General features: G+C 36.2%; 1 protein-coding gene across 2 annotated transcripts in view; it reads right to left on the bottom strand.

The window, feature by feature from the left end:
* Positions 1 to 19,336, bottom strand: part of HGF (hepatocyte growth factor (hepapoietin A; scatter factor)) — a 95,042-nt gene that overhangs the window by 49,032 nt on the left and 26,674 nt on the right. Inside the window, exons 5-7 of one of the 2 annotated variants that reach the window (XM_006896145.1) lie at positions 17,952 to 18,094; positions 11,704 to 11,824; positions 10,090 to 10,208 (exon numbers count right to left, since the gene is read on the bottom strand). In XM_006896145.1, coding sequence (XP_006896207.1) covers positions 10,090 to 10,208; positions 11,704 to 11,824; positions 17,952 to 18,094 — 383 coding nt within the window. The remainder of the gene's footprint in view (positions 1 to 10,089; positions 10,209 to 11,703; positions 11,825 to 17,951; positions 18,095 to 19,336) is intronic. The other variant, XM_006896144.1, reaches the window with a different exon arrangement.

Below are 19,336 nucleotides of genomic sequence, written 5' to 3'. Positions count from 1 at the left end.
TGTCTCCTGGTCTTCTTATTGCTGGTACCAAATGTACAGGTTGTGGATCCAACTAAGATGAAATAGTTGACCATTCCAATCTTCTCTCCATCTATCATAAGGTTACAGTCCAGTGGTGAAGAACTTTGTTTTCTTGAGTTGAGATTTAATCCATATTGAAGACTGTGGTGCTACAACCACTTCGGTACTTTCTCTCTTTCAGCAAGCAAGGTAGTATCTATCATCTGCATAAGGTAGGATGCTGATGAGTCATCCTCCTTTCCTGAAGTCATGTTCTTCTTCATGGAATGCAGCTTCTTGAATGATTTCTTCAGCATATATATTGAATATGTATGGAGAAATGATACAACCCTGATTCACAATTCGCAATTCATACCATTATTGATTTTAAACGATGCAGTGTTTCCTTCATTTGGACAATAGCTTATTAGGCGAGGCATAGATTTAATATGAGCATAATCAGTACTGTGGCATTCTCACTCTTCTCATTATTAGCCATAATTTATTAAGATCCACACAATAAAATGCTTTTGCATAGTCATTAAAGCACAAACAGATATTTTTCTTGTATTTTCTTTCAGTTAGAATCCATCTGACATCAGACATGATATCCCTGGTGCTCGAGCCTCTTCTAAACTCAGCTTGAACTTCTGGTATGTCTCTGTTACTGTACTACTTTAGCAATTTTTGGATGATTTACAGCAATACTTTGCTTGCAAGTAATATTAATGATATTGCTTGATAATTCCCATATTCTGTTGGATCACTTTTATTGAAAATGGGAACAAATATGGTTCTCTTCCAGTCAGTCAGCCAAGCAGTTGTTCTCCAAATTTTCTGACATAGACTGGAATACATTGAATGTGAAGGGTAGGAAAACTCATTGTTTTCATATCAGACTGATTCCAAACTGACCCTACATCAAGTTTTGAAAGCTGTAAATCATATGGCCTGTCTTTCACTTATGAAACCAACTAACTTTGGGATTAGCAGCACAACTGCATACCCACTATGTCACCTGAGCTTTATAAAGGATGAGGATATCCCAACATGCCGTAACAGTGTCGGTATATATTTTTAATTCATGCTAAAGTGATGAAATTCAAGTTTTATCCTAGACTTTCATCTATTTCTTTTATTTCTACATCCTCATCATATTGAAAAGCATTTGGAATATTAAAACTTCTTAGTAAATATTAGTGTAATGAATCCTATCCAAAAAATGGCAAATGAATCTCCACTAGGGTTACTGTTATGCTCAAAACTTTTGTTATCTTTCTTGGTTTTTGTGACGGCAAGTCAACTACAACTCATGGTGACCTCATGAACAACTGATCTGTGCCTGTCCTGTGCCATCTTTACCTTCTCTGACGCACTTGAACCCATTGTTATAGTCCTGGTTTCAATCTGTCTTGCTTTGGGTCCTCTTACATGTCTTTCCAAGCAGGTTGTTCTTCTCGAAGAGTCGGCATAACCTAACATTATGCTCAAATATGTGAAGTAGAGTTTCACCATCCTTTACTCCAGTAGGACCCTGGTTTCATTTTCTCCAAGATAGACGTGTTTGACATCATTAATGACTTATAATTTCCATAACTTTCTAGGAAATAATGAACTTGAATGTATTAGGAGTCCCTGCAACTCAATATAAGCATAACTAAATTTTTGTTTCTATAAATATAAAAAAAAATTAAAAATCACTTCTACTTAGTAACTGGGGATAAATGTTAAACTCTTCTTTTTGCCTATCCTATTTTCCACTATATCAAAGTAATCATTATAAACAGTATATTGTGCCTCTTCAATACCTTTCCTGTCTTTCCACACCTTGTCATTCTCACTGTTTACTACCTTAGTACACTCTCTTTATTTCTTAGTGGCCTATTGCAATCAACTCTTATCTGACCCTTATCTCCTTCTTCTGCCCCACTATACCAATTACTCTGAACACAGAGGAGTAATATTTCTAGGTAATGATCTTCAATATTTTATTCTATAACCCACAGAACATTTTTAAAAACTTATCTGTATTCCCTCCCATTTTCTTAAATTGACATCTACACTTCTTATTATAGGGTTAATCATTGTAAATGATGTGATCTTTAGTATATTATTATTATTTTTGAAGTTTTTTTAAAACAAAAACAATTATATGACTTTAAAAAAATGTATCTGCCACTAACATCAAGTTGATTCTGACTCACAGGAACTATAATGAGCTCACAGACCTGCCCCACAGGGTTCCCAAGGCTCTAAATCTTTAAGGAATCAGGCAGTCACATATATTTGTCTAATGGATTCTTTACTTCAGGCAAAGAATTTGGAAAAGGAATTCATATTGAAATTGCCAAGCAGACACTTGAGGTCATTAAATTAACCATGTTCTCAGACTTTTAGGGAGACCTATACATTCTTCTAGGTTACACGGAGTTCTGGTGGTATAATCTTTAGGGAGTTGTGATGCTAACTCAAAGAATATTCCTCTCTGGCAGTTATAATCTGCCGGTTCCTTGGGAAAAAGATTAGTAATTTTTCCCAGTGTGACTTACAGCCTCAGTAACCCAATGAAATGTCAGCTAGGAGCTAATTCTAACTCAATGGCAATGAAAAAAGAAAGAGAGAGAGATTGAGGGAGAGAGAGAGAGCGCATGAGCACAAACACGAGAGAAAGCACTTTCATAAAATCTTGTTTAGAAAGCATTATTCTAGATCATCAATCAGATAAGATCATTTTACTCTTCAATTTTCAGTGTTGCTCATGACAAGTGGTTGATCCACATTTGTACTTTATTGATCTTCTTCGTATCAAGCAACTTTTTATCTCTTTCATCTCTCTAAACTCACCTTAAATCCTAACCACATCAACCTACTTACCATGTTCTGAATACTGAAGAGCTGCTCTACTCTGGGTGTCTAAGGTTTATAAATCAGATATCTGTTCATTTTGTGCAGAAATAGTTATTGTATTAAGGAAAGAAGATTAGGATGGGATACAAGCCCCACACTGCTAGAGGCGTATATAAGCTTGTGGGACCTCAGCACAGGCACCTTTTTCTTTTAGAAAAGCTGGTTTGCCTTGGACATAGCTTTCAGATGCCTCCCAGTCTCTACACAATCAATCTGCATCACTCACAATCACCATTCAACCATGCCATAACCAACAGTCTATAAGATCCTGGGCCATCACTCACCAGTTTCTCCAAAACTGGCCTGCTACCTATGGTCACGTGAGTAATTTTCCTAACAATTCTGAGTCTCTGGAAGACTTTTTAGAGAATCATTGAACAAAAGGGACACAGAGGAGCTAGGAAGTCAAGAAAAGGAGGCGTTATTGATGTCAGAAATCATGGACTTATACAGCAGGTCAAACATTTGGGGCTATGTTGATCAGAGACTTCTTGTAAACAGTCTGCTACTAATCTCAGCAAGACGAATGATGAAAACATCCACTCATACACACCATCACCACTTTCCTCATTAATCTATGAAAGTTATTTTGTAGAATTGATATGACATCTTTTGACAGTGGATAAAATGCTATGTGCCATCACATCAGAACTGATTCAGAGCTGAATCTCCATTGACTTTTCAGAGGCTGTAAATGTCACAGGTGGAGACTGCTCATCTATCCTCCATGAATCAGCGAGGGGATTAGAACTGTATACCTTTGGGTTGCAAAACCATTATGCCACCAGAGCTCCCTATTGGATGGAAAGAACCTATATATAAGTACTAAACAAAGCATGGCAATGATGAATTGGTAGCAAAGTACATAAAATGTTGGACTACGAATCCAAATGTGAGGAGTTCAAATACACCCGGTGCTCCTCGAGAGAGAGATAAACAGTTCCTCCTATCAAGATTTAGAGCCTCAGAAACCTGATAGAGGATTGCTATGAATTGAAATCAACTTGACAGCAGTGAGTTTGGAGTTTTTGTTTAGAATATCATTATTGTACAATAAAACAAGAGTTTGAAAATCACCATCTTTAGAGAGGTATTGGCAGTGTCATCAATTCTATTCTTCAAACATACTGGAAACACAGAATTAATTCAAACAGCTGACACTAAGGAATTACCTGAAAGCTGTCCTAGAACTTTCATTGGCTAATAAAAAGCCATCAATTAGCTTTTACAACCATTTCATATAAATATCTGTGTGACAGAACATTAAGATGGCCTCAAGATTCCCACCCACTGTTATAAGTGCCCTGTAGCCCCTTTCCTCTTAAATTTGTGTGAGACATGTGAATTAGACAATAACTCTTATGATTAGATTATGTAAGATATAACAAAGCTGAAGAGGTACTGTAAAATGTGTTAAAGATCCTAAATAGTTGATTTGAATTACTTAATGCCAGCAGCATGCTAGATGGTGAAGAGATTGAAATTATTAACAGCTTTAGTTTGCTTGGCTCTGCAATCAACACTCACGGTACCAGCAGCCAGGATATTAAGAGACAAATTGCACTGGGAAAGTCTGCTTTCAGAGACCTCTCCAAAGTACTGAAGAGCAACAATGTCAGTCTGGAGACTAAGCTGTGCCTGATACAGGCCATGGTCTTTGCAATCACTTACTATGCATCAGAAAGCTGGACAATGACTAGGAATGACAGAAGGAGAATTGATGCCTTAGAGCTGGAGTGTTGGAGAAGAATATTGAATATACCATGGACTGCTAGAAGAATGAACAAAACAGTCATCCTATAGAGGGTTAAACCAGGCTGCTCCTTGGAGGCAAGGATTTTGAAGCTTGGTCTGACATACTTTGAACACGTTGCAAGGTGGGACCAGTCCTTGGAGAGGGACATCATGCTTGGGAGGGTGGAGAAACAACACAAAAGAGGAAGACTCTCCATGAGATGGACTGATTCAGTGGCTGGAGTAATGGGGGTAGGTGTGTCAGAGACAGAGATTGGCACAGGATAGAGCAGGGTGTAGAACTGTTGTACATAGGATCACTATGAGTTGCAAGTGACTCAATGGCACATAAACAACAACAATAGGATTATCTTAGGTGTGCCTGATCTAACTAGATAGATAACCCTTTTTTTTAAAAGAAATGTTCTATTGTTGAAAGGCCACATGTGTATTGATTAACATTCACTAGGACCTGAGGGTTTTAGGCCCTCAACCTTAAAACACTAAATTGTGCCAATAACTGGTGAATCTGGAAGATAACCTAGAGTTATCTACAGTTAGATGAAACTGAAAGCCTAGACATCTATTTGATTGTTGCTTTAAAGGATTCTGAGCAGCAGACCCACCTGAGTCAGGAATGGATTTATGACCCACAGAAACTAAGGGAGAATAAATACATGCTGTTTTAAGGTACTCTTTGGTATTTTGTTATGCAACAATAGGAAGTTACAGGATTGTCACAAAAAAAAACCAAAAAAAAACCCCAAAACAAACCTTGGGTTTGCAATGCAGGCTATATTATATTTGTAAGCCAAAATATTTAGCAGAATATTCATTAGACATAATTTCTTATGCATTCTAGAGTAACAACTTTGTTTCACTTTCACACTGGAGTTCTGTATTTTCACATACTGTAAAATCAAAGAGCTTCCCAAAATAAACTCTAAGAATAAAAATACATTTTAAATCCAAATTCTGTAGATTGGCTCATAAACTCTATTATTGTTTTCTTTAAGTTTTTATCCTCTAAAGCCAATCTTCTCTTTAATAAAGTCATTGGAATAATTTTGTGTTACTACATGCATTAGCCTATTCTTATTCAATCACAATCAATTAATGCTAGGTCATACTTAGGAAATGCCATATTTATGTAACTTTTTTTCCATTCACAGGTTTGGGGTTTTTATATAAAAAAAAAAACAACACCACAAAACAAAACAAAAAAAAACACAGATTTGGAGCTGAAGAGAATGACTATTTGAATTGTTAGTGCGTGAAGCAAGTAGAAGGGTGAATGTACGTATCAGTCCAAACAGGCCCAGCAGTGTGTGTATTTATACTTGTCTCATTGCAGAGAAGATTTATAAGGACATCTAAAACACATTAGAAGTAAAAAGAAACAGTTGGATTATTGGACTTAAACAGTACAGAATGAAGGAAAGATTAATAAAATGTGAAAAGTCAGTTGTGGAATGAACCCTTCATACAGAGCAATTCTGTCAGAAGAGTCAGGACGAAACGGATGATTCAGTTTCTCTGGAACATTGTGGTCCACTCTGACAGGCATCCAGATTTGCGTTAGTTCGCATATGCCAGGAACATCCCTTTTCTCTGAGCTTTATTTGAATGGTCCAAAAGAATCCCCCTTTTATTAGTAGATCTGAGTGGAGAGAGGCAATCCATGTTGAAGGCTGCATGTCTGACCTCCTGCAGCAAGTGTTTCAAATCCTCCTCACTTTCAGCAAGCCATGTTGTGTCATCTGTATAATGAAGGTTATTGAGTTTTCCTTCAATTCTGATGGCACATTCCTCTTAATAGAGTCCAGCTTCTAAATAATTTGCCTAAACAGAAGGAATAGGTATGGCAAGAGGATACAATCTTGAGACACCACTTTCTTAATTTTAAACCATGTAGTGTTCTGTTGTTCTATTTGCCCAATAGCTTCTTGATCTAGGTATAGTTTTCACAAGTGCTCTGGGATTCCTATTCTTCTCAAAATTAGCCATAACTTGTTATGATCCACACTTGTTATGATACACTGTATAGCCAACAAAGCACAAAAAGGCATTCTCATGGTATTTTTTTTTTTGCTCTCAGCCAGGATCCTTCTGACATCTAGCAGTAATATTCCTGGTGCCACAAACTCTTCTGAATCCACCTTGAACTTCTTGCAGTTCTCTTGACACTGTTTTAGATGTCTTTGAATGATCTTCAGCAGTGCTTTGCTTATATGTGCTATTAAAGATATTGCTCAATATTTTGCACATTCCGTTGGATCACCTTTCTTTCAAGGGGAACAAGTATAGATTCTTTCCAGTCAGTTGGACAGGCAGTTGTCCTCCAAATTTCCCAGCATAGACAAGAGAGTGCTTCCAGGGCTGCATCTGTCCCTTGAAACATGTCAGTTGGTATACCACCAATTCCTGGGGCCTTATTTTTTTGCCATTGCCTTCAGTTTAGAGGAATGCTTTGAGGAAGGTCAAACCCTGCAGCCTTCAATTTCAAGAAAACAAAAATTCTCACCACTGGACCAATAGGCAACATCAAAAGACTGGAACTGTCAAAAACTTCATACTTGGACCTACAATAAATACACTTGGCACCAGAAGTTAGGAGATCAGATGTGTTGTCCTGGGAAAGTCTGCTGTCAAGGACTTCTCCAAATTACTGAGGAGCAATGATGTTGGCTTGAGGACTAAGGTGCACCTGAGTCAGATCATGATTTTTTCAATCATTTGCTATTTATCTGAGGACAATTAATAAGAATGACAAGAAAAATTGATGTCCTTGGTTGTGGTGTTGAAGGAAAGTAACTGATACTGAACATTCCATGGACTGACAAAAGAACAAGCAGATACATCTTAGAGACAGTGAAACCAGATCACTTTTTGGAAGCAAGGATTGTGAAACTTTGTCTCACATACTTTGGGTATGTTGCTAGAAGAGAGTATTCCTTACAGTAACATGCTTGGAAAGGCGGAGGGACAACAAAGGAGAGGAAATCCCTCCACGAGGTGGACTGACACAGTGATAGCAACACAGTGACTGCAGCAATGGGTTCAAGAGTGTCAGATTGAGAGGTTGGCATGGGATAAAACAGGGTCCAAATTATTGTTTATCAGGTAGTTATGAGTCATATTTGACTCAATGGCACCTGATGAGTGGGGAGATATTTACCTTAACGGAACTATAGAAAGGATAATAGTCAAATTGGGAATTTTTTTAGAGATACATCCTCATAGTGCACTATGGGGGAGGGCCGGATGGGAGATACTAATACCTATCTATTGCCTACCTATTGCATATGTTACCATTCTAGAATACTGCCAAGTGTATGAAGATTAGTTACTTTCTTTCTCTTTTTCTTAGACAGGCTTTATACTACTAAATCAATTTCTAACATTTTGTACCTGACTGCTCTTAGATCACGTTAGAACCCAATTAGCAAAATAAGGCTACTGCATTACTATTACTTAATTGCCGTGGAGTCTGAACTCATAGCTGATGCATCAAGATGGCTTTCAGAGATTGTAAATCGCACAGAAAGAGATTACCCATCTTTCCCCAGAGTCACTGATGGATTTGAACCACAGGGAAGTTATCTTTAGCAGTTCAACTCCCCATAAATTACACCAGTTGTTGTTGTTGTTGTTGTGTGTCATCAAGTCATCTGCAAATCATAGTGCCCCTATGTACAACAGCCCTAAACCCTGCTCTATTCTGTGCTAATCTCATTGTCTCCAACACACCTACCCCCATTACCACAGCCACTGAATCATTCTATTATATTGAGGGTCTTCCTCTCCTGCACTATCGCTCTACCCTCCCAAGCATGACGTCCCTCTCCAATGACTGGTGCCACTTTGTAACATGTCCAAAGTATGTCAGACAAAGCTTCAAAATCCTTGCCTCCAAGGAGCAGCCTGGTCTCACCCTCTCCAGGACAAACTTATTTGTTCTGTTAGCAGTCCATATTCTATTCAAAACTCTTCTCCAACACCACAGCTCTAAGGCATCAGTTCTCCTTCTTTCCTCCCTAGTCATTGTTCAGCTCTCTGATGCATAGCAAGTGACTGCAAAGGCCATGACCTATATTAGGCGCAGCTTAGTCTCCAGACTAACATTGTTGCTGTTCCATATTTTGGAGAGGTCTTTGGCAGCAGACTTTCCCCACACAATAAGTCTTTAATTTCCTGGCTGCTTGGTGCTAAGAGTGTTGATTGCAGAGCCAAGCAAACTAAAGCTGTTAATAATCTCAGTCTCTTCAACATCATCATGATGCTGCCAATCAGCCCAGTGCTGAGAATCTTTGTTTCTTGATATTGAGCTTCAATCCATATTGAAGGCTGCATTCCTGGACCTTCTGTAGCAAGCACTTCAGGTCCTCCTCAGTTTCAGCAAGTAGGGTTGGATCATCTTCACAACACTGCTGTGCCCACACTTCCCAAAAGCTGCAGATCGAGGTGGAGTCTGCAATTCTTGATGCCTGCAATTCTTTGAGGAAGCAGGCTAGGAGGCAGAATGTGGCCTGGCAGGGAAGAGGCTGGACAGGGAAGAGGCCGTACAGGATGCAGGGACTCAGCTGCTAGATTTAAACTATTTGTGTTTAGCTTAGCAGTATGACTCCTTCCTACTTGGCCACCAGAGCTACCTAAAATATGGGAGGAATCACAAAAACAACCTTTTTTATATCTAGTTATTACCCTATATTAATTACTTCAGAGACAAAGTGAAGAAATGAATTATATAGCCAAGGAGGAAGGGACTAAATTCTCATCTCAAGTGGCACCACAGGAAACAAGAAATTGAAACTTTAGTTTCTTTTTATATATTCAAGAGATCTGGGTAAAGACCTGTAGTTAATATATGAATGAGGACTCTAGACCTGTTCAGTTGGTTGATGCAGAATATAGGCTACATTTAAAAAAAAAAAGGTTTTAAAAGTGAGTATACAGCTGGTAAATACTAAAGGCATCTATGAGAAACTACTATTAGTTGCTCTCCATTGCATTCTCAATCATTTACTACAGAGGGTCACAATTAGTTCACAAGTCTTTTTATGTCTCTGGGAAGAAATGTATGGAACAGAAAGGGTAAAGGATAGAAAATTAAAAATCCAAGATCCCAGCTTTCACTGCTCTAAATCTTCACATATCTCTGATTTGTGTGTATTCTTTTTCAGAGATATTAATTTAGGATTTTACATATATAAATATGCTTTTTCTATGAATGTGTGTATGTACCTTTTTCTATATTTCCAAATGGTCCAAATGTTTTACAAACATTCAAAAGTTTGGGTAAGATTATGCAGCTTATTCTTAAAATAGTGAAACCTGTAGACATTAAAGCACCAAGCACAATTGTTGTTAACCTGTCTCACTAATAATCACCTGCTTAGATCCAGTTTGTGAGAGGAAAAGGAAGCAATAAATTTGACCCGAACTTACCACACATTTTAATTGCACAGTACTCCCAGGGGGTGTCAGGGTCAAGAGTATAGCACCATGGCCTCGGCTTGCCATCAGGATTGCGGCAATAATTATCATCAAAGCCCTTGTCGGGATATCTGCAAACCACACCAAGAAAAGTGTCACGTAAATCTGCCTGCAAACACCACACAGCTCTCAACTCTCAGCAACCCTTCCCCACTTACCTCAGATGATACTAGCTTAGGAAAGAGGGTGTTTTCTCTATTTCACCTTACAAAGGTTGTTGTTGATTGACTTAATAGATATTAACTTATATATTCTACCAAGTTTAGGATGCCAACCCCTTTACTGGTAATTTGGGGACACTTGTTGTCTGACCACTAGTTAAGAACCAATGTGAATACCCTTCTCATAGAACCAATTAAGAATAAATTACATAAATATGATCCTGTGTATAATGCTCATTGAGGAAACAGATCCCCTTCTAGGGCTAGCTTTTAGTTCAAACTGTAAGTTGAGTTTTGATAGTTCTTCTACTAATGGTTGCTCAATTCTGGAACTAGAACATTTTGAGGTCATGCCCTCACCTCCACCAGAGCAAGAGACAAACTCCATCACACCACTTTCTCTACCACCCCCAGTCTTTAAGTTAACAGAGTCCTGAATAGGTGACTTGATTTTAATTGTTACCATATCCCTTCTGCTCTTACTTAAAAAGGGATGCATTTGCAAAAAGCTGAGTTTTAATTTCACATAAGTGAACCATCTTTTTTCCTCTATCCCACCTTTTAGAAAAGAGAGAAAAACAAAACAAGAAATCAAATTGCTAGCAACTGATAAAGATAGAGGTGCAGGTTTTGTTTATGTTTTTTAATATATTCTATAAAAATTTTCTTTTTACCACTAAAAGTTTAATTTTAAATGAAGGGTCAAATAGAGACATATGTTTTCAGAGTTTTTAGGTATTTGAGTTCAAAACCTATGCAGGGAAGGGTGAGAAAAAAAATAGAATTCATTAATTGCCTGACTTCTCCAGAGTGGCTGTCAATAATGGTAATTTCAGAGCACAGAGGAAAAGACTGAGTAATTATTTGCTCTGCCTCTCATTGCCCTTACTATGGGTATGATTACCCATCCTGATCCCATAGTACCTGGTTTATTGAAGATCCCGCACTTGAAGGAGATTGGGTTGCACTTAGTAAATGAAGCCAAGCCTCCTCTATATCTCAGAACCATCAGTCAAATGATCCACTTTTAATGAACATTTTATATTCTATGGAAAGCAGTGGAAGATGCTTCTCCTAGTGCTTCCCCTGTCTATTCTATGTTTGAGACTGTTTTGGTTTCAGAGACTTTTAACCAAGTCAGTCAAGGCTAGTTGAAGGTGCAGCTATTATTCTCAAATACTACACCATGAATACTTCTTCCTGATACTACCTACATTCCCTAAATGTAAGGGTCCAAGCAATTTTGTCAAGGAATCCAGACAAGTTAGATTAATTCTAAATTTTATATTAATGTCCTACCAAGAAAACATCATATAAAAAGAATTGCAGTAGCATCCTCTCATGGAGCAAATAATAGACAGTTTTTCAAAAGAGGCCACAGCGGCATGATTCAGTGGCATTTTACCTTTCTGGCAAGAATTTGTGCCGGTGTGGTGTCTGATGATCCCAGCGCTGGCAAATCTTGCCTGATTCTGTGTGATCCATGGGACCTCGATAACTTTCCCCATTGCAGGTCATGCATTCAACTAATAAAATTAAAGCATGGTATGTTAATTGTTTCTGACAGCAAAATTAAGAACATCTCTGTTCCAGTTAATGAATAGTAAACCACCTGCTAGGAAAAGAGACTTTTAGAACTCTCTCTCTATAAAACTGGTATAAATTACTCACCACAGAACCTTTCTTATAGTTTAAACAGGACTTTTGTAATTAAGATTATTCAGATTTACTATCGAGTCATTCTCTTATCTATCTAATTAGAAGCCACCTGTTAACCAGGTATATACTATCAAATCTTGTGGGCTTTCCCCTTGCTTATCCTTAATGAAAGTGATCTCCATATCTGTTTGGCCAGAATAACAGCTATATTTGCTTATCTTGACTCTCTTTCTTTTAAGAAAGAGTTATACAATTTTAATTGAAGACATTATAATCTAGCAATCAAGGATGCAATCAAGAACCAGCTAAATTTCAGAAACTTTTTTCAACTAGAAACTAGGTATTATTTAAAAGTATAGATATTTTAAAATAACAAATCATGACTCTCTTCTACCAGTTGACATGCATACTGAATAGAGTGTCAAGTTTGCATTCTTATCTAGTTAGGACAGAAGGCAACCACCTATCAAATATCAACACACACACACACGCACACGCACGCATACACACACACACACACACACACACACACCCCTAATTATACAGGATCTTACTGATACTTTTGCAAGACTAACAGTTCTCTTTCGCTTTTGGCTGGCCTCAAATGTCACACTGAAAACTCTAAATCACATCATCTAGCTGAAAATGAGCCTTCTCAAGTGGACAGGTTGATTTGTAGCATGGCAGAGATCCTGCAGAATAAATCATTTCTTGGCTTGTCTACAAATCTGACGGACTTCCCAAACACGTCATTTGTATCTTGTGATTACTGATCATATCATTTAGCTAAAGAATAGAAAAAAACCTCACTGCTTAGCTTCACCAACCAGGATTTAGCCTGATGAGCATTTAAAGCAATTTGGGGTCTAATATTAGGATCATCACTTTTGAACCTTTGATTTTTATAATATAATAGAGTATAAATTGCTAAATTTCTGAAACAGGACACCGTTTGGCTTGAGCTTTCTTCCTTCATGCAGTTTAATCCATAAAATGAAGCAAAGGACTGATTCAGCTTTCCCACATTTAATACCGGGAGTCCTCAGACTACCGCCATAAAAGCACCAGAATTGTAAATGAGAAGTGCCCAAGAACGTATTGATAAAGGATTTTGGTTTAGCCGAGGTCATCTCAACTTAGAAATGCTCACATAGTTTATGCATTCAGACATTTCAAATCTCTATTTGAACAGGTTTATTTAGCTCTCCTTTGAAAGAAAATGTAAAGTTTGTTATCGTCATTGAAAATTATATAGTATCTATTATTGCTGTTTGCTCCTTTAGAGGAGAAAAAAATTGCTGTTTGCATATAAGAAAGAATACAATGTGCAATTTCTAACAAAGTACAGTACTCAGGAATGAAGATATTCCTGTTAGGTATCTATCATGAAGTTTGTAATAGTAAATCCTCTTCTAGTGAGAGTGACTAGGTTTGGTTTTGAGGACATTGTGTTACAGGCATAACGATGAACCATTTTTCCTGTACTGCATAAAAATCACCTGGTGATAGTGTTAAAGGGCAAATTCACATTTGGGGGTGTTACATGAGCATTAGTAAGCTAATAAGTAGCACTGGAGCTGCTGATCCAGGGCCACACAGTGAGGAAAAATAGTGTAGACAATATAGTCTGTTCTGTAAGCTCTGAGCATTTGACAGAGATAGTTGCTTTTTAGGGTTCGTTTTTTTGTGTGTCTGTTTTGGTTTTGGTAGTGATAGCTTTTTAGTGTAGACTAGATTTTCTTTTACTTGGACTTTGAAGGATAGATAAGAATTGGTAAGTTATAAAGGGGCAAAATTTCTTAAAAATGACACAAAAATATGTATCAAGACGTGATGGCTATGGTAAAATGAAGAGAGTTTCTGCTACAATTAGTAAGAAAAATAAAACAATGAAGAGGTGAATACAAATAATGTTAGGTCTTAAAAGTCAATGAAGGTTACAGAAGTGGAAATTAAACATATTCTGTGACAGAATGATAATACTAAGTACAATACATCTACATACTATCTGATTATTTAGATGGAATTTTTGACACATAAGGTATTGTTTGATCTTTGCAGCTAAGAAAACAATGTTCACAAAAGTTGTAAGGAACTTACCCTGAAACAGAAAATATCAAATACAGTCTTGTGAGTCACAGTCCAGTGTTTTTCCCATTATTACTAACTGCTGTTCATGTTCTGTACATTTTCACTTGTTTCCTACATATTATAACTAATCCTATTTTAGGAGAGATTCATTACAGTAATTTTATGAACTTAAATATCTGCCCTTTTCAATAGTGTCCTCATCATTCTTTGCTTGCTTATTTAGAACAGTAGGTTGAACTTCTGTTAAATTCTCATTTATTAAATGACTGAAGAGAGGAGCTCCTAAGGAAAATAATTAGTCTCCTAATCCAAGCAGAATGGCTGAAAATTGTAATGTTTGTGTCTTCTATCAAACCATCAGTTTAACCATAAAAATAAGCTCAAGGAAGACAAATTTTGAAGTCAAATTAACTTTGAAGCTTCCGAAGTTCTAACAATCTTCCTGGTTTTTCCAACTTAAAGTCAAGTTATACACATAGAAGTCAAGTCTGCCTATTCAAGATACCCAGGGAAAGCACCAATGCTGTAACAGGATAGGGAGGTGAGAATCGCCCTGGCTGCTGTTCTTTGATGCTGGCGTATGATTTATTGGTTCCAAAATATTTTTCCGTAAAAAAAAATTTTTAAAAAATTGAAAATAATAATACTGTCCTTGGACATGTATATGTAAAGTATGTGACAGTTTCTGTTCATAAATCTAGCATGTTTTCTTAGTTCGGACCTAAAGGGTAATAGAAAATGACAAAAGCTATACATACATTGTAATCTAAGTAGGGTCAATGTAATATATTTTTACCCCAAACCAACTCAACTGAAGATATTCTTGTGTCCTGTTTTTCTCAACCATAAAACCACAGTTAATCTTAGTCTGCAGACTAAAATAATTATCTTGAAATTATCCAAATCTATGTTTCATCAATGTTTATTTTATTTGATCTCCAAGCAAAAACAAACAAACCCATGCTGGTGATTACTTCACCAAAATGGAATGATTAACAGTGAATGGCTTCACAAAACCAACATTTATAAATAATGTTTTTATTTAAATTTTTTGTTTTGAAAATTCATTCTCCACACAGAGTATGGGATTACATACATTAAACTGTACAAGTATCACTTGGGAATTTTTAGTACAAGGACAATCATTAGAAAAGAAGTATGCCCCAAAGGCTAATGATTACTTTTTTTAAGTCCAAAGCAAATGCTAAGGCACAAAATTGGATTTTATATAATTCAGCATTCTATATTTTTTTCAATTAAGTATTAATGGTAATATTTCTTTTACAGAAATGTGTTATTATTGTTGAGTGTCTTCATGTTGTTCATGACTCATAGTGACCCCAAGCGACAGAATAAAACTACTCCATATGTTTTTGTTTGCTTGTTTGTTTTCCTGTAATCATTAAGGAAACATGTATCCAAATTTTTTTCACATAGAATCACTAGGTCTTTTGGTTAGCAGCCAAGAGTTCAACTGTACCACAAGGGCTCCAATTATACAACTATTTGATAAATGTGATAAAAGAGTATTCATTTTTCCTTCAGAATTCTTAATGTTTTCAAAGCTTTATATGAGAAGAAAATCATCAGTATCAACCACTGGAGATCAGATATCTTATGAACCATAATTTCATATAGATGTAAAATTATTTGGCCAAGAGTTTGATACAGTTATAAAAATGTCATAAAATGTATACTGCTCTATAATGTGTTCATTAAAAAAATGATCTAAAGTTTGATAAAGACATTTTTCTTGTTTAATTTTGGATATATATTATTTGACAATTACTTCCTCATCCATAATGATAAGAAGCAAAAGTTACCTTTAGAATTTGCCATTTGATAAAATAATAATAGATAAAAATGTGTCCCCTAGTATTTTAGTATTCTGAATTTTTAAGTCTTTCTATTACACATTTCTTTTATTAATAAAAATATATAATATATTCATTAATTCATTAATTTTTTTCTGCTTTATTTCTTATTCCTTCCCCTATTAATGGGCTGGGGGGGGAATCCTGCTAATATTGTTCAATTTAGCTTGTTCAATGTATTGTCACAGCTCATCTTAAATTCTCTAAAACAGGTTTAGCCTACAGGGAATATGCTGGTTCACTTCTCTCCTAGGAGGGTCATTCTGTCACTATCATACCTCTAATTGTTTCCAGAAAGATCTGCAACCTTAGTGTCATAATGACCAACAGCATTGTGTAATACTAACTAGCAGTGCTCTTTTTTTATGGGAGTTGCAATGACCTCAAGTTATTAAAAGATATGACAGATAAGTTCTAGTGAAGTAAGAATGATTGGATAGTCTTTTTTCCCCCAGTAGCTTGTTTTCTAATGTTTCTATTGTAGATCACCTTTCACTCATTTTAGTTTTTCTCCAGTAGATCAACCAGACACTTATTACCACATTTTGATGAAGATTCTTATAAACCAAGGGCTGAAAAATCACAATCCCACAAGGATTATGCAGATAAAATAATACTAAGCTGTTTATGGACTGATCATGTTACTTGCCTATAAAAATGTTTCACAAGGTCAAACAAAACCAGTTAACAAAACATCTTGCCAATGATTTTCAATCTCAGAAAACTGTGATAGTTGAGATTTCCCTAGAAGTAAGAATATTTTTTTTTGTTCCCAGGTGTAAATTTAAGACAAACATAAATTATAAACTTATTCATACAAAACAGACTTGTTCATAACGTTATCACAGATAAGTTTATTATTTTTAAAATAAGTGAAAACAATGAAGAAATTTAAAGTAAACAATACGATATGAAATGAAAACTACGAATTTACAAACAAAAGGTAGAAATGGCTCTAGCACATGAAGTCATGACTTCAAATTAACTCACAACAGAAAACAAATTCACTTTGTGACATTCAGCTAACAGTAGCCTTTACTTTCATGTGATAAATATCAACTTCATATTAAATATATATTTATAGAGAAAATGTTCCAAAAATATTTTCATTAACAACAAACAGGTAAAATACCTTACTATAATAATTGGACAGCATTCCAACCTCTAAGTACTTTGGATTCTACTAAGTTTCTAACAGTTTAATTCTTATTCCAATTGAATTTTTAGAATTTTAGAGTTCCTGACAGAAATGAAAAATAAAATAACAACCAAAAACCCCACAAAATTGCTATTCTGTTGCCAGAAAACTAAGAATGTTATACCATAGACAATGCCAAAATGGTTACTTTGCCACATTTTCAGTTATTCAGTTCTCCACTGCAAAATTAAAGTGTGTGGCCATTAATGCCATCAAGGAGGTAGGGTGCCTGCCTTCAAGATAGCTGGGGAATTCATTACTTTGATCTCTTCAGATTTATTCTAATGGAGTTGGCTCTAGTCTATGTGCCAAATTTACCTTTAGTCACATAGTCACCAACACACGCATGGTGGAATATCAAACATTCAGTTACCTACCCCTCCTATAGTCACTGTGGGTTCATAAACCCTTGCCACACTGCTTCGGAATACACAGAAAAACTTCTGCTGAAGTATGGGCCAAATGAATAGAATTAATATTATTTATAAAGAATTAAGTTTCATTTGTCCCTTTTCAGCAATGTATAGGAGTGTATTTGAGGTATGTGAACTCAAGACAGAGTTCGTTCCTTAAGCCTACTCTTACTCTGCCTAGGGGAGCTGCCTTGAGCTCTATTGAAATGTAGGCTAATAACTCATTTCATTGTCTTGGATTAATCTGATGATCATCATAGTCTAAAAATAGCTCTTAAAAATGCTTTCAAAAACATGTATATTTGCATTTAAATGAACATGTTTCTTGCAATTGGATTGGTTCTGTTAAACTTGAATTCGAGTTACAATATCACACCGAGGGGCCAGAACGCCCCAGATGGCATTCAGGTTCATTTACCTTCTGAACACTGAGGAATGTCACAGACTTCGTAGCGTACCTCTGGATTGCTTGTGAAACACCACGGTCCCCCTTCTTCCCCTCGAGGATTCCGACAGTAGTTTTCTTGTAGGTCTTTACCTCGATAGCTCGAAGGCAAAAAGCTAGTTTTAAAATGATAATCATTACAGTGTAAGAGCATGCAGCTTTATTTTTGATCTATTCATTTTATTAATCAGTGAGTGTGTTTTCCCTCAAATTAGAGAAATCCTTCACCTCACAACTTCCTATATTTTCAATTGAATTCTTTCATTTCCATCTACTCTCAAAAGACTGAAGTTTTATAAACTTTATATTTGTAGAATTTCAAAATCAGCATCAGGTTAAAAATTATTAGCCTCTCTATTTGCTAAGAGTCAAAACTTCTACAACTGAATTCAAACTGTGAAGCACAATCTCAAAGCTCTAAGTCACTTAGGAGAAACTAAAAAGACAGTATTCTTGACCTTGAGATCTCTCTTTTTCTCTGCTTATCCAAAATTATAGATAAACTTGTTTCTTTATTAATGTTCATATAAAGAATACTTTCCCCCCTGCACAGTTAAGAAACACATGGGGGAAACAGTCTAAACAAAGGGTCCACATTCAGATTAAGCCTGAACTAAAATTTGAGTTGTTCTGTCACTAGCTATTGTTAACTAGCTAGTTAACCAGCCTCTTTAATTTCCACAGATATTGAGTTTAATTCTAGTGGCACAGTGTATAGGTATTAGACTACTAATTGAAAGGTGGGGGTTTGAATCTATCAACTTCTCAGAAGGATTTACAAGTCTCTGAAAACTGATAGAAGGTTGCCTGAATCATTATTAGACAGAAGTGGGGTTTTATTTGCTTATTCTAAGTTAGCTTACTTGTATATTGAATTTAATGAGAAATTATAACAACTTTCACCTTCAGTAGTTATTTTGAGAAGTTCAAAGAGATTCTAGAATAAGTTGTTGTTGTTGTTGTGTGCTCTTGAGTTGGAACTGACCCATAGCTGACCCTCCAGTTGGCTTTCAGAGCACTAATTGTTTGGAAGGAGATTGACCATTCTTCTTTCACAGAAGAACTAGTACACCCTTGGAATTGCAGTGAAAGATCTTAGCACTGGGCCACAGGAGCTCAACTATTATTAATTGCTGTTCCTAGTTTGTAATCTCCATTGGAACAGATTTGTAGAAAGTGACTTTTTTCTCCAAAAAGCCCTGGGTAGGTTAAAAAAAAATATGTCTAACCTCTGGTTAGCATTTGAGCACTTAACCATTGCCCCACCAAAGCTCCTTAAGTTCTCCTTGAGGACTTAAACTCACCACTGTGGAATCAATTCTGACTCCTGGTAACCCTCTATAAGATTTCTGAGGCTA

Source organism: Elephantulus edwardii, unplaced genomic scaffold, assembly GCF_000299155.1.
Source record: "Elephantulus edwardii isolate Elephantulus edwardi_28Jun2011 unplaced genomic scaffold, EleEdw1.0 scaffold00183, whole genome shotgun sequence".
Classification (NCBI taxonomy): Eukaryota; Metazoa; Chordata; class Mammalia; order Macroscelidea; family Macroscelididae; genus Elephantulus; species Elephantulus edwardii.
The sequence above is the reverse complement of the archived record's forward strand: the minus strand, read 5'-3'. Positions and strand labels throughout refer to the sequence as shown.